At 42.4% G+C, this 14,618-nt stretch overlaps 1 protein-coding gene across 6 annotated transcripts in view; it reads left to right on the plus strand.

The window, feature by feature from the left end:
- Positions 1-14,618, plus strand: part of TPST1 (tyrosylprotein sulfotransferase 1) — a 35,045-nt gene that overhangs the window by 9,109 nt on the left and 11,318 nt on the right. Inside the window, exons 1-3 of one of the 6 annotated variants that reach the window (XM_082068228.1) lie at positions 1,314-1,582; positions 7,448-8,391; positions 12,704-12,902. In XM_082068228.1, the coding sequence (XP_081924354.1) occupies positions 7,547-8,391; positions 12,704-12,902 (1,044 nt within the window). In that variant the 5' untranslated portion in view covers positions 1,314-1,582; positions 7,448-7,546. Of the gene's footprint in view, positions 1-1,313; positions 1,583-1,809; positions 2,079-2,770; positions 2,804-7,447; positions 8,392-12,703; positions 12,903-14,618 lie in introns of those variants that run through there. The other 5 variants (XM_082068225.1, XM_082068230.1, XM_082068226.1 and 2 more) reach the window with 5 other exon arrangements.

Raw genomic sequence — 14,618 nt, forward strand, 5'->3', positions numbered from 1 at the left:
GAGAGCAAAGGTCAGGGATGAGCAGGAACTGTCTGTCGAGCATCACTGCTCAGTGCGGAGGTGGCTTTTCCCAGCCTGAATTTTGGGTTTGCATCATGTTAAATCCCTTAGCTTTTTCTTTTTTTTTTCCCCATTGGGCAAACAACACAAACTTGGGGAATATCCCATAGAATCGTTCCTTTCAATATGACTCTGCAGCAGCGCTGACATTTCCATGGGGTGTTTGTCTGCATACGGTGATGGCAGCTGGGCCAGAGCTCCTGTACGTACAGAAGAAACACATTTTTTGGTTTGATTCAGTCTTTATCGATCACTGTGTTAACAAGTCAAATTCAACCTTTTTTCCAGCTCTATAGGGATAAAAGCTGCCTGTTAAAGCACTGAGAAGGAAGCAGTTGGATGGCCTGAGGTCAGAGGTGCCTTAACCTATAGATGAGAGTCTCCTCGTGGATTGAGCTTGTAGTAGCTCTGCCTCCAGGGACAAAAGCTGGTGTAAATCATCCTCAGTCCTTGCCTGGCCGCTTCACCCAGCTGTGGGCCAGAGGAGTTGTGAGATGTGCTGGCAGCCGGCTCAGGCTTGAGCTTGAGCTTGTGCTCAGCCTGATGCTGTTCCAGATGTTTGCACAGTTGCACACGTGTTGGACACATGGCTTGTGCTTTGCCACTGCCGCAGAACAGGTGCGTGACACCGGCGGCCACCTGAGCTCTGAGCCAGACAGCACTACCCGCCGTCCTGCACTGCCAGTGCCTCATGCCTGTTAAAATGTTTAAATATAGCTTTTCAAAATTTATCAGATAGTTGCAGCGCTGCACTTAAAACCCATTTGCCCTGGGCAATGGGACTGTGTGTTTTGGATGGTTTCACCTGCAAGACCAACCTCTGAAACTTAAGCCAGCAGGTGGCATTTGGTAAAGAGTTTTCTTGTAAAATATTCTTACAGTTCAAGCCTTTTCTTGTTAAAATATTCTTACAGGTCAAGCTTTTACCTTTGCAAGCAATGGTGGCAGGTTCTTGGGGAGTGAGCTGCGATTAAACCCAGATGTTCCCAGCCATTAACATCTGTCTGGCACAGCTGTCCAGACGTCGGCGCACATGGGCTCATCCAGATGCTCACGTGGCAGCTTCCCTCTTCCCCCCCCCCCCCGCCATGTGCGCCCGCCCGCTCCAGCTGTGCGCTCCAGATGTTTCCCGTCGGGCCCGCCGCGCCCGCAGGGGTTAACGGGCCCGGGCCCGCCGCCTGGGCCCGCCCCCTTAGCTGCCAATTTCCAGCGTCTGCCCAACCGCGTCCCGCGACACATCGAGGCCCGCGACCAATCAGGGCGTGGTTGTGATTTCCATGGCAGCCGCCGCCGCGCGGCTGAGGGGAGGTAGCGGCGGCGCGGCAGCCGGTCCCGGTCGCGGTCGCCGTCCCGGTCGCGGTCCCGGTCGCCGCCTACTGCGATGGTGCCCGCGGGGAGCCGCGGCGGAGAACGGGCAGCGGTGCTGCTGCCGCGCGGCTCCAGCCCGGCCCTGGCAGCGGCCGCCGCGGCGCGGGGGCGGTGGCAGCGCAGGTGAGGAGCCGCTTCCCGCCGCGCACCTGAGGTGAAAGGCGGGGCGGGTGTGGCGGGCCCGGGGGGTGGCCGTTCCCCCCCTCACTGCCCGCGCAGCCCCGGCGGCGGCCGTCGCGCTCCGCCCTGCCCCGCCCGGCGCTGGGCCGGCTCCGGTGCTGCCACAGCCGTTGCCTTTGTCGGCCGGGCTGGGGGGCGGCCGCGGCCTGAGGCGGCTGTTCGGTGCGTGCGCCCCTCGGGCGCCGGGCCGGGGCGCTCGGCTGTGCGGGGCGCTCGGTTCTACGGGCATCGCAGCCGGGAGCGGCCGAGGATGCGCGGCGGGGCCGGCTCGGGGTGCGAGGCGGATCCGAGGCGGGTAAATCCGAAAGTTTCCGTACGGGCTGAGCTGCCCGGGGCTCCCCGCGCTGGCTCCGGGATGTGTCGGGGGAGCTTGGCCGCGGGGGCTGCCCCGCTGTAAATACCCGCGGTGGAGCAGGGGAGGTCCATAAAAAGAGTATTTCTATGTGCAAACACAACGTATAATAGTCATGGTATGTGTAAGCATTTTAGCAATGGTTTTATAGCACACTTAATATGTCTCTTAGCTGGAAGCGGTTCTGCTGGTGGTATTGCTGGGAAAAGCGACTTGCGTGTGTTATTCTGAACGTGTCATGCAGGTTTTTGTAGGTCTGTATCTTTATAGTGTTATTAAGGAGTTTGATTATTTGAAGTATGTTATTGTATAATGGGGTGCTGAAATCTTTCTGTCTAGTGTAGTGAAGGATTATAAAGAAAGCTGGTTTTGGGGGGGTTGGGGTTTAACTGGTAAAAGGGAATGGCACAGCTTGTTTCATCTTTTACCTATTGATTATATGAAGGAAATGCATAATCATGAGTACATATATTTTTTTTTAATTCATTGTAACCTGATTGTATTAGAAATAGTGGAACTATTACATAGTTGCCTGCAGTGGAATCTTTGGATTCAGCAGTGGTCTGTGGCTGTGAAGGTTAATTCAGCATTTACAATTTTTCAGAGCTTTAAATTAAAAAGGGTTCAAGAGTTTGCAAATGTGTGAACAACGTTCCTATAGTTCCTATAGTGTGAACGTTGTTCACACATCTGCATTCCCTTATGCTAATTTTGCCTGACTTTGTCCTGTTATTCTCCTTGTCATGCTGCTCTACATGAAGACAGGTGTCACCAGGTCTAGTTGACTGTCTTTCATCCCAGATGCTTTCCACCAGGTGACTTACTGCTTATTTCTCTGTGGAGGTGAATAAAAATTGCTCATTCTATTTTCTCACCCTTTTTTACTGTATAACTAATGGGGGGAGAAGTCTAGAGAAAAGAGCTGCAGGGCTTGACAGCCATGATGGCTTGAAAATCTAAAGATGGACTTGGTACTCAAGGCTTCTTGATTTTTATTTCTAGCTTTGCTGAGTATTTTGCTTGGGGTTTGCTTGCTTGTGCTGTACTTTGACATTCCTCTTTATGATTCTGTTGCGTGACTGGCAGTAATACGTGATACCAATCTGTGGGGAGATCATTAAGCTGATTGTGCAAGTGCCACTTTGAAGGCATAAAAATGCTTCCCGAATACTTAAATGATATTTGGAACAATCTCCTCAATGAGCCTGTGACAGTTTGGATAGCTTCTTGAAGTGGTATACTGTGAATATTTCAGTCGTGTTCCCTGGTGTTATGCTATACCATTATCATGTAACTGTTGGCTTTCCTATGCAATCTTCTTTGTGGTGAACAAACACAAATGACCAGGAACAAACCAATTCACTGAAGGAAAGGTTTTATGGAATTCCTTTATTTAGCTTTCTTTTAGGAATGCTGAAAGACTAACATTGTATGCAAAGACTTCTCACTTGGACTGTTTGATTAACTTTATATGGAACTTCCTCTAAGAAATACATTGCTTCCAGTTTTCTAGATGTATTTTGTTTTGATGATGATTCTTGAGGATTCTTAGTATTTGCTGCCTTTCCAGTATTTATTTTTACAGAGGAAAAGTGAAGGTGCAAGAAAAGGCAAGGAAGATACTGGCATGTTTGACATTTGGTTCTTTAAGTCCTAGCAGCATTTTAATTTTTTCCTTCTGCAGTCAAGAGCAGAGAAGAGAGTGACAATGGATAACAGCTCAGGCTTTTTTCCCATTTAACTTGGCTGCCTTGCCACTGTAAAATGAATTTCCTCTGCAGATGTATATACCACAAGCTTTGGGTTTAGCAGTCAGACTGTGGTTGTGCACTGAAAGGCAGCATGTCTCAATCTTCTCTTGCTGCTGTCTGTGTTTGGGAGCTTACTGCATAAACCTTTCTGGGGGCTGTCACAGCCTCAGAGACTAAAGGATTGAGTAGACCTAAGGAGGAAAAGAAAATCATAGGAACTGGTAGGAAGACATGAGGGTAAACTGTAAAAAGAGTGTGAGGGAAAAGACAGCTCTTCAGTAGTACGAAGTCTTGTGTTCTTCCCCTCACCTCTGTCTTGCTCTGGCTTTCCAGCACAGTTTTTTAAGAAGGAATCCTGATGGCCTCTTAACACAGAGCTCAGTGTGATCCTCCCTCCAGCAGCGCTGAGGTCGAACACTGATGAACACTTGGGCAGATGCAGGAACAAGATACACTACACAAAAATCTCAGCAGTACTACTATACTTGCTTTTCTTAGAAGGAGATCCAGTTATCAGGATCTGAGCCAGAAGTTCAAGAGATGGAAGCAGAGAACAAGCTAATCACGGGGAAAATGCTTTAGTATATATGTGGCTTGGTGGTTTTGCGTGTGTGGTGTTTGTTGGTTTGTTGTGTTCTGTTGTTTGTAGTTATGTTGTTTTTTTTTTTTTTCCTTTGGAATGGATAATGTCAGTGGTGGTGTCCTGTTAATTTAGCCTTGGAAAAAGCTGCTCGGTTGAACATGAGAAAGGAGGTTATCATCTCTTTTCTGGTTTCCACAGTGAAAGTCTGAGCCTTAGAGCTTATGAGGATTGCTTATTACTGGGTGGTAATGGATCATCTTTTCTTCCTCTGGCAGGGAGCAACAAAACCTAAACTGTTCTGACATAAAATACAAATGAATTACTGCCTCTCGACTAAGCTAAAAATCTTCAACATTTTTTGGATGAACTTGAGGAAAAAAGGGCTTGACCTGCTGCGTGTAGGGGGAGGGAGAGAGAATTAGTGTGTGCAGAAGAAGGAAACAAAGCACTCATTTTGCTTTGCAAACATCTTCTTGTGGCTGACTCATAGGTCTGACTTTTCTGGGAATAAAATTCAGTTATGTACACTTCTGCTTAGCTGCATTTTCTTGTACTGAAATGTGTAGATCCTAACTATTTTCTTTTTTTGAGTTACATTTAAATTTTTATAGTAATTTGTTTTAGTCTGTCCTTTGAAAGTGTTGCTGCTAAAGGCTGCTCTCCACCATTGTAGTCATCTTCAACTTCCTCAACTTATGACTGCGTTGTCGGGGAAGGGCGCGGGGGGGGCGGCTGCATTTGGTTTGGGTTTTTTTCACTGGTTTGGGGTTTTTCAGTTTTCTAGGTTTTTGGTTTTCTATGAGGAGTTGTCTGTGTTTTTAGGGGGAGTGGCAATTTGCTCTCCTTGGGTCACAGAGGTTAAAAACGCCACCATTTTTCAAAGCCCTACTTAAATGCTGACAAGGGATTGCTGATTGCCTTGCTGAGATTTTTAAGCACCATCGATTTACTTACTGTTAACAGCAGAACATTAATGACTTGTAATAATCCTCCACGTTGACAGATGTGACCCAGAGCGCTTCCTCATGTAGGGGAGGGAGCAGGTGGGGTTTGTTTGCGAGCTGCTAGAAGGGCACGAACTCCCATATGTCATACTTGCCCCAAAGAGCTTTGTACGGAACTTCAGGCACAGGAGGGAGTTCGCTGCCTTGTAGAACAGATTAGTTTGCTGAGAGATGCTATTTCTGACTGCTCCTCTGTTGGTTTCCTGACATAAAAAGCACTGGTCTTGCCACAGGTTATAGCAGTTGTATGCTCCAGGCAAAAAAACCCCAACTGTACAGGAGGTAGTAGAACAGCTTAATACTGGTTCTTTATGGTCTTGCAGCCTTTGGCATCTTAGAACTTGCCAAAAACATTACCGCATGAAATGAAAGTATTTGTGGTTGACTGGTGTGGGTGTTCTTATCACGTGGATGGATTTTTGTTTTTGTACGTGAGGGGTCAATACTTAGAGCAATTTAGGAAACCTACTCACAGACTGCAGCGCTATTTTCAATCACAGCTGGAATGGTGCTGAGCGTGAGTCATTACTCTGCTTTACCCAACCTGGGAATCAAGGATTTCAGCCTTCAGGCAACAGGCCTTCTTCTGATTTTTTTTTTTTTTTTTAATAGAAATGAGTTTTCTGGCATTTACTCAAACTGAATAATGTTAGGGATTGTATGAAGTGTAAATATTTGCAGGTCTTGTGTGCTCTGTGGCAAAATACTGTTTCTGTTGTGTTAACTCCTCTCTCAAGTACTGACTTTTAATTGAATCTTTACTGTATCTAAAGCATTTAAAGAGGCTCTGTGCACTATTTGCTAGTTTTAAGTGGAACAGTTTCCTCTTCTGGAATTGGAAGTTAGGTGTGCATGCTGAATTCAAGAGAGACTTTCTGATTTTTTTTTGGTGCTATGGGAGGTATTGACTGCACTGTTTTTTCCCTTTTTGAGCACTGCTCAGATGACCTCCACTTAAATTTCTGAGACTTTGTTTCTTTTAATGTCCAAATATTGAAGGTACAGTTAAAGCCAGCCCTTCAGCAAAGAAAGAGGTATGTAAATAGAATGAAGCTTGTTATGAAGGATGAATTGATGATCAGAGTGGTGTTCTGGCAAGAGTGTGGGAGAGTTCCTTGGCCACTTCATATAAGAAGTGAGTTAATCCTTAAGTTATGATTTAAAAAGAAGTGAGTTAATCCTTAAGTTATGATTTAAAAAGAAGTGAGTTAATCCTTAAGTTATGATTTAAAAAGAAGTGAGTTAAACCTTAAGTTATGATTCTAGTTTAATTTTGGTAACCAAGACTAACGAACTCAACTTTGAGTGTAGTATTGTGATGAGTGTTGATTGGGATAAGCTTTGTTAGTGGGAAGGAATGAGCCATTCTCTCACAGCGCTGGCTCTCAGATGCAAGAGAAAAACAGTGTGACGGACGCCTGCGTGAGGAGTTCCCTTCCTACCTTCTGCCCCTGCTCTGGTGCTAAGTGGGAATTCTGTGCTCTGCCTGTCTGGTGGTACAACCTCGTGTCCTGTGAAGGAAATAGAGGATTTCAAGCAAAACAGGAGATAATGTAGTTATGTGAAAATGTGACAATGAGCAGGATACTGCTATGGTTTATTCAGCAAGCCAGAGTTATTCTAATAGTTAAATTCTTCCATGATTTCTGACATGATTTGTGGGGGGTGTCTTGTTCATTTGTTTTACCTGGGTGACTCTGGCTCAGAAAGGTCATTTTTGGTGTCATTGTGTTTGTTTGTTTGTTTTCTGTGAAACCTCACTTAGAAAAGAACAGTGGTTTCTTAATAATTGCTTTTTTAAATTTGCAGAGTCCCATATAAATGGTGCCTTTGCTTGACCATGAAGTTAAACAGTAGCTATTCAGTGGTGGAATTCTTCAAATATATTGTGAAAATGCACCAGAGAACTTCCATGTAAACAGTAGTTGTAGTCATGAAACTTGTGATGCTTCTGAGGGCAGACAAAAAGGCTTTTTATTATAATTGTGTCTAGATGATTTAGATGGGATAATTGTATTTACTGGTCTTAATGCAACACAAGGATGTACTAGTTGTATTGAATATGCTCAGGTATTTCTATTGTTGATTGATTGTAGTAGTTCTTAACAAAGTTCTAATTTTTTTTATTAATTTCTTTTTCCCTCACCAGACCTTAATTTATTTTGGATTAGGATTCCCATGGCATGTGAACTAGAAGGTAATTTGAAATAGAAGGTCTCTTTAATTTGAAGTGACAGTCTTGATCAAAATGGTTGGAAAACTCAAACAGAACTTGTTATTGGCGTGTCTGGTGATCAGCTCAGTGACAGTGTTTTATTTGGGCCAACACGCTATGGAGTGTCACCATCGAATAGAAGAACGCAGCCAGCCTGCGAGGATGGAGAGTGTGAAAAGCACAGTAAGAACTGCTTCCAATGTAAATGCAAACAAAACCTTTGCTTACAACAAAGACATGCCTTTAATATTTATTGGAGGGGTACCGCGAAGTGGCACTACCTTAATGCGTGCCATGCTTGATGCCCATCCGGATATTCGATGCGGAGAAGAGACAAGGGTAATCCCACGAATTTTGGCAGTGAAGCAGATGTGGGCAAGATCAAGCAAAGAGAAGATCCGACTGGATGAAGCTGGAGTCACAGATGAGGTTCTGGACTCAGCCATGCAAGCGTTTTTATTGGAAATCATTGTGAAACACGGGGAGCCTGCTCCGTATTTGTGTAACAAAGATCCTTTTGCTTTAAAATCCTTAACTTATCTTGCTAGAATTTTCCCCAATGCCAAATTCCTTCTAATGGTACGGGATGGTCGTGCATCTGTGCATTCCATGATCTCCAGAAAAGTCACAATAGCTGGGTTTGACCTTAACAGCTACAGGGACTGCTTAACCAAATGGAACCGTGCTATAGAAACAATGTATAACCAGTGTATGGAGGTTGGTTTTGAAAGGTGTATGCTGGTACATTATGAACAACTCGTACTGCATCCTGAAAGATGGATGAGAACTCTCTTAAAGTTTCTTCGCATCCCATGGAACCAAGCAGTGCTGCACCATGAAGAAATGATTGGAAAAGCAGGGGGTGTTTCTCTTTCGAAGTGAGTATGAACATTCCTCTTTGTATTGTTGTAAGAGGTAAAATAGTGCACTTTGCTTATAAAAGACTAGTTATAACTTGGTTTCCTGTTTTGAAGTAGATAATGATTATATCTTGGGAAGCTGATTTATGCTGCAGATTGTCTGCAAAGTAAGAATGATTGTTAACTAACAATTTGCAAAGTCAGGTTGCTCCCACCAATCAATTGCCCTGCTAACATATGGGTATGGAGCATATGAATGAACTTTTAATTAATGTTCAGTCTGACTTGAATTTGGATGTCTAGTGTCAGGCTTTCTTCCAATATAGCTTTGCTTTTCCCTGTGCCCTAAAATAAAGCTGGACTGTTTTATCTAGACTGGTGTTATTCATCCTAGCAAGATCACCCATTGGATTTCAGGAACTTAAGTATTGTCGTCAATGCAAGAATGGCCTTTGAGTTATATTTGCCAGGAACATGCTCTTCCAGGAAACTCGAGATGCTGTTCCAATAAAATAGAGAGCAGAGTTGGCGTGCTTTTCTGTTGGCATGTGCTCCTAAAGGACAAGCATTTTGAATAAAATTAACCTTGTAAGCAAATCTCATAGTGTTCTGTCATGCCGTCTGTGCACTTGACTTAGCTACTTTCAGAAACCAAAATCCAGCTCTGCTTAGAAAACCTACACAGGTATTGTAAAAGAAAAAAAAGGAAAGACAGAGCATGAGGGTGGTGAGGCACTGGACCAGGCTGCCCAGAGAAGCTGTGGATGCTCCATCCTGGAGGTGATTCTATGGTGACTGTGCCAGCAGCTTGTGTGCCCAGTTAAATTCCTTGGCTTCCGTTTTTTGACTATTCATCACTGGACAAATGCTGCTGAGTAATAGAGACACCTTGCATAGCAAGTGGTGTGAGCTGGGTAGAAACCTGTCAAGCTGCTGAACACAGAGTCATTTCATTTTTTTAAAACTACAGTTTTGAGAAATAAAAATTGGGAGATTTTTGTTTATTTAATGCCTAGGAAAGTGACTGTGTGGGTTTTCTAATATATTGTAGGGGAGTACGATTAAAAGCAAATCATAGAGTTATTAGCGGCTATGAAGAGAACTTAAAACCCAGATAATGGATATAGATTTACAACCTGGAAGTTTTGCATCGCTGTTCCCACTGAAGAAACACAGCCACCACCACTGTGTTCTCAGAGCTATCAAGAGGGCATCTCAGCCTTTTTTTTTCTTTCAGTATTGTTCGTTAGCAGATTGAAGCCTTCCGATAACATTAACATGGAGCGGGGTACTGCTTTATGTCTCTGCAAGCTGTATCTGTTAGTTACCTGTATCATGTTACCGCTTCACAGTGGCAGCTGAGGGGAGAGTAAACTTACTGATAGAAATAGGTGGTTGCCAAGGTCTGTTAAGTGTCCTGTAAAAATAACCACGCATAACACCATTTCCAGTAAAATGTTATTACCTTACAGTTTCCAGATTAGTGTTTTTAAAAATTAATGGACCTCTGTGCTATAAAACTTAGTAACCTGATTGAATTCACACAGTTTTGAGTAATATTTCTTGCTGAACCTCGTGGAATGGGCTGCGAGGAATTGAGAATACTTGTTCATGTCTCTAAAAACGAGGAAAATGGATGGTTGAAAGTAAGATGTGGCTTCAGGATTGTTTTTAACCAAACTTTCAAATTCGGTAAATAAAAGAGTATGAAAGTATTCTAGTGACCCTCAATTCAGTCTGTTCAGGGAATTCTTTATGCTTTTATTATCTCATGACATGATTTGTGAAAGTAGTTTATATATCAGAAGGCTTTGGCAATAGTGGAAAAAGGATGATTTGTTAGTGTTATGTCTGTGGTGTTTATCTAATCAAATACCCTTGAAATATATGGCAAGATCTGGTTATCAGCTGCAAGAGACCTTCGTAATTTGATAATTATTAGTGACTTGGTCTTTTGAGGGCTGCAGGAAAAAAACAGTGAATATGAAATTCTCTAACTCGGATGTCTCTTTTTTGTATTATATGATACTAATTGAAACTCTGCAGGGGGAGTTTGAGATTCACCAATTTGAGTTCCTGGTTCCTGTTAAAACCTCCTGCTCTTGGCATCCCCAGCTCCTGGCTGCGGGCAGGAACGCTGCCTGCTCCTTCCCCTGGGCAGGGAGTAACTGCCCAGAAAAATGACTCTTTAAGAAGATTCTTGTTAGATAGTTTGCTGATGACTTTAGAGGTGCAGATGGCCTGTTACATTTTGACAACCAAACAAAATACACCTTGCGTTAGCTTTCTCCCACCTGATTCTCCAAAGGAAGGTGCTGACAATAACTTCAGAGGTCATCTAAGGAAATTCCAACTGCTGCTGTCCATTGCAACATAAGATGCCTGAATGTGTTTTAACTGTTGGAGGGTTTTTTGAAAAGAAATCTGACATGAGTCTATCTTGAAATATTTAAGAACACTTTGAGAGAGAGATTGCAGTGTCACTAAAAGATCTTCTTAATGATATTATTAACTGGTAATGGAAAGCAAGTGTTTAAGAATGTATTTTTAACTAATCTGAAATAAAATTTAATTATGTCAAATGAAATCTGCGAGAGATGAATGAGGCTCTAGGTCAGTGTATATTTTCAGGCGTGTATGGAATTAAATGGTGCATGCAGGCTGGTTCCCTTCCAGCCGTGAGCTGGCCACCCACTGGCTTGCAGAATTCTGCAGGCAGAGAGCTAATGCCATTTCTCTCTTGTTCCAGACTCAGAAAATCTTATGCAACTGTCTTTTAATAGTAATATTAGATACTAGACAGCCTGTATTTAAGATTCTGACTATGTCTGTTCCCCTCACTGCTTGGTTTGAGGAAACTGTTGGCTACCTTAGTCTCTTCTCCTGTATTTGCTTAGTAATCCCTGCTTTTTGTGTTGCTCATGCAGCCCTAGCCTCAAAGTTGTTCTATTTTACTTAGTATTTTTGCCCCTTATTTTGGTTTTTATCCAGCTCCAAGGATAAATACTGCAAGGGTTTTAAGGATGTCCACCGCAGCATTTGTAGTAGCGGGAAACCTGTGGTTTGAAGTTATTGCCAACGTGGCTGTTCAAGGAATGTATTATGGCTGGGCTACATGCTATAACCAGTATTGTTAATATAGCTCTGGCACTTGCCTCCTAACTGAAAACAGCTGTGCTGACCACTGATGCAAAGAAATGTCAACCCTTTTATAGCAATTTTTGTTAGGCTTATTATGAGAATAGCTGTCTAGGCAAAATTACTTCAGAATATGCTATTTTTAATGCATACCTTTCATTTGATTCTAGTGCATAAATAGAAGTATTTGGGATTAGTTCTATGTTCTGTGCTACCAGCTGCTTTTAAAGCTGTAACTGTGCCTGTGGTTTTGCAGTGGAGCCTGGGAGCACTGACCAGGCAGCATTTGCCATATGAACACATAATTAAATTTGCCAAGACTTGGTATGTTCCCTTGTTTGCTCTGTTTGCTTTTTGCATGTTTCTTTCCTCCTGTCCCCAATCTGTCTTCCCCCATACTCTCATATGTTCTTTGGACTGAATTGTTTTACTTTCCACCTTAACTGAAAGGACAGAAAAGGATTTAAACAGAAGACCAAATGTGGTATAGTATATTTTTGAATCTATGCCTAGGAGCAGCTAAATGTTGTTCCCTGCTTATCTCTTGCCATCTATTAGTCACCAGGAAATGTTTCATGCTGAGCTTATTGTTACCAAGAGTAAAATGGCAGTGAGGCAAAACATACGTATCTTAAGTGTGCTTTTTCTTCAGCACCAGGTAGCCGTATGTCTACTAATTTAGGTCCTAATTGCTGTATAGCACCCATTGTTTGGGGGTTCAAATAACGTATTAGCCAAGCCTATTACCTGGTTCTTACAGTATCACCCTTATTTTAAATGGTTGACTCAATTTGCAGTTTCGGTGAAGGGATTTTGGGCTTGGCTGGCTCAAAGAGGGAGAGGACTGTAAATCATATATTTTTCAAACACCTAAGTGTTAAAAATTTCTTGAGGGTTTCACCCACCGTGGTTCTACAGACTCATGACCCTCGTGGTGCTCTGTCCTCTGCCTTGCCACTTTGAACTTCTTAAACTCGACTCTTAACGGCTCTTTTCTTGCTAATTTGATGTGAAATCAGATGCTTATCTACTAATTAGAAGAATAAAAAAGGCAGTGCCCAGACGTTTTAGTTTGCTATACAGACTTGTGATCTCAGGCCAGTAGCCTTCAGGAATCTAAAGGTTTTAATGCTAGCGAAGAAGCAAGTAGTGGTTGGAATGCAAAATATAACCTTTCTTTCTTCCTCTACAGAGTTGAAAGATCTACTGACCAAGTAATCAAGCCCGTCAATGTGGAAGCACTGTCAAAGTGGGTTGGGAAGATACCTGCTGATGTTCTGCAAGACATGCCAGTGATTGCACCCATGCTCGCAAAACTGGGCTACGATCCATACGCCAATCCACCAAATTACGGAAAGCCAGATCAAAAAGTTGTGGAAAACACGAGGAGGGTAAAACATTTTTGTGTGTTTAATTATTGACCAAGTGGATGTGAGCTGTAGAGCGGAAGAGTCTTGTGTTTTCTTTATTATTTTAAAGTCTGTTTCTAATACCTTTTGATACTTAGCAATATGTTTTCCTTGCCATGGGGCGAAGAAGGAAGAATTCAGTCAGAGCTTGAGCACTGAAAGTCTGGCTCCTGCTTTTTGTGTTCAGTTTGGTTCGTCGTCCTTTACCCCAGCCCAGGCTTGAACTCTGTTCTTTGGTGTATGTAACTGAACCTCCTGAGAATCATCCAGATCGTTGAGGAGCTGGTTAGTAGTGGGAAGAAGCTAGCTTTCTCACTAGGCATCAAACTGGATTGATTGAGCTCGGCTTTTTATACATGAGGGTTGGCAGAAGCTCTGCCACAAAATTACACCCCAAATACTTGGTAGAATTTGAAAAGTGACCCATGGAAAATGGCCCAAGGTGATCAAAATGACAGATTTTTCCAATTCTTTGCTGTCCTTTGTAGAACAAATAAAAGATGGAGGAAGGTCTGGTGCTGATTAACCTAAACTTAAGGACTTTAGTCTGAATTTAATGTTGTTGGAATTTGAGTAGTTAGGCTATACAGCTGTTTATCCCTGGAGGTATCCATTGAAAAGCTCATTACCATTGTTTGAAATAAGAATAATTAACTCTTTATTTCTCTTCTTTGGAGAATGTATATTTTATTAAAAGAAGGCGACTTCCTGCTGCAGAAAAGTAATCATTGGAAAAATTGAATTAACCAGTTTAAAAGGACTGTCTTCCACTAGGCCTCCAATATAAAAAAAAAAAAAAGAGGTTGGTTTGCTGATGAGTTGGATAGTAATGAAAACCAAAATCACCGGGAAACTGTCATTAAACAGCTGATTAATGTATTAAAGGATGGCAGGTTGACTATTTTAATAGTTGTTAGCTCAGCATGGAAGAGGTAACTCACCTTTTCTGGTAGGGGTGGTGTTTTGCATTTTATAGGTTTCCTGGTACTTACTGTTTTAAAAGGCTCACAAACAAACTAACTTTTCTGCACTCAACCCCTTTAGAATAAAATAAGTGTTCAATAATACTTCATGGAGCCTTGAAAACTAAATCCTTGTGCACCTACCTGTAGATGCTATAAAACAGTGACTTGGATCCAAATTGGTATTGTAGTGCAATAACTTAAAGTTGGTTATCACTTACTGATACAATTTAAATAAGTTTTTACAGTATGATGACCTTTCTGAGCCCTCTCCCTGTGCACAGCAAGCTCAGCTGGAGTTGTAAAAACCATATGGATTTCAGTCGCTTACTGTTGGGTGGCTTCTTGAAATCTATTTCAAATGCTAGGGAGAAATGTAGGCAATAAACAAAGCCACAAGCATACCTTTAAAACAAATAATGCCTAATTTAAAAGGCTGAAGTGTATTGAGGCTTTTTCACAAGTTTGCTTTGAAGCATAGTCAGTTTGTTTACTAATGTTAAACACAGCTGTGAAAAACTGGAGGTTACTGCTATAATAGCTGATATAAATATTGCAGGCATACGGAACACTTGTTAATATTTTGACTGTTATTTGAATTTAATAGTTTTACTTACAGCCCAAGATAGTATTTTAATTGTGTGGCTATTTATTGCAGTACCCAGTATACTTTTTCCTAGTCACTTGTTCTTTAACAAAATTGCTTTTGTATAGATTAAATGAGGGAGATGTTGTG

This window comes from Streptopelia decaocto, assembly GCF_964273445.1.
Source record: "Streptopelia decaocto genome assembly, chromosome: 18".
Classification (NCBI taxonomy): Eukaryota; Metazoa; Chordata; class Aves; order Columbiformes; family Columbidae; genus Streptopelia; species Streptopelia decaocto.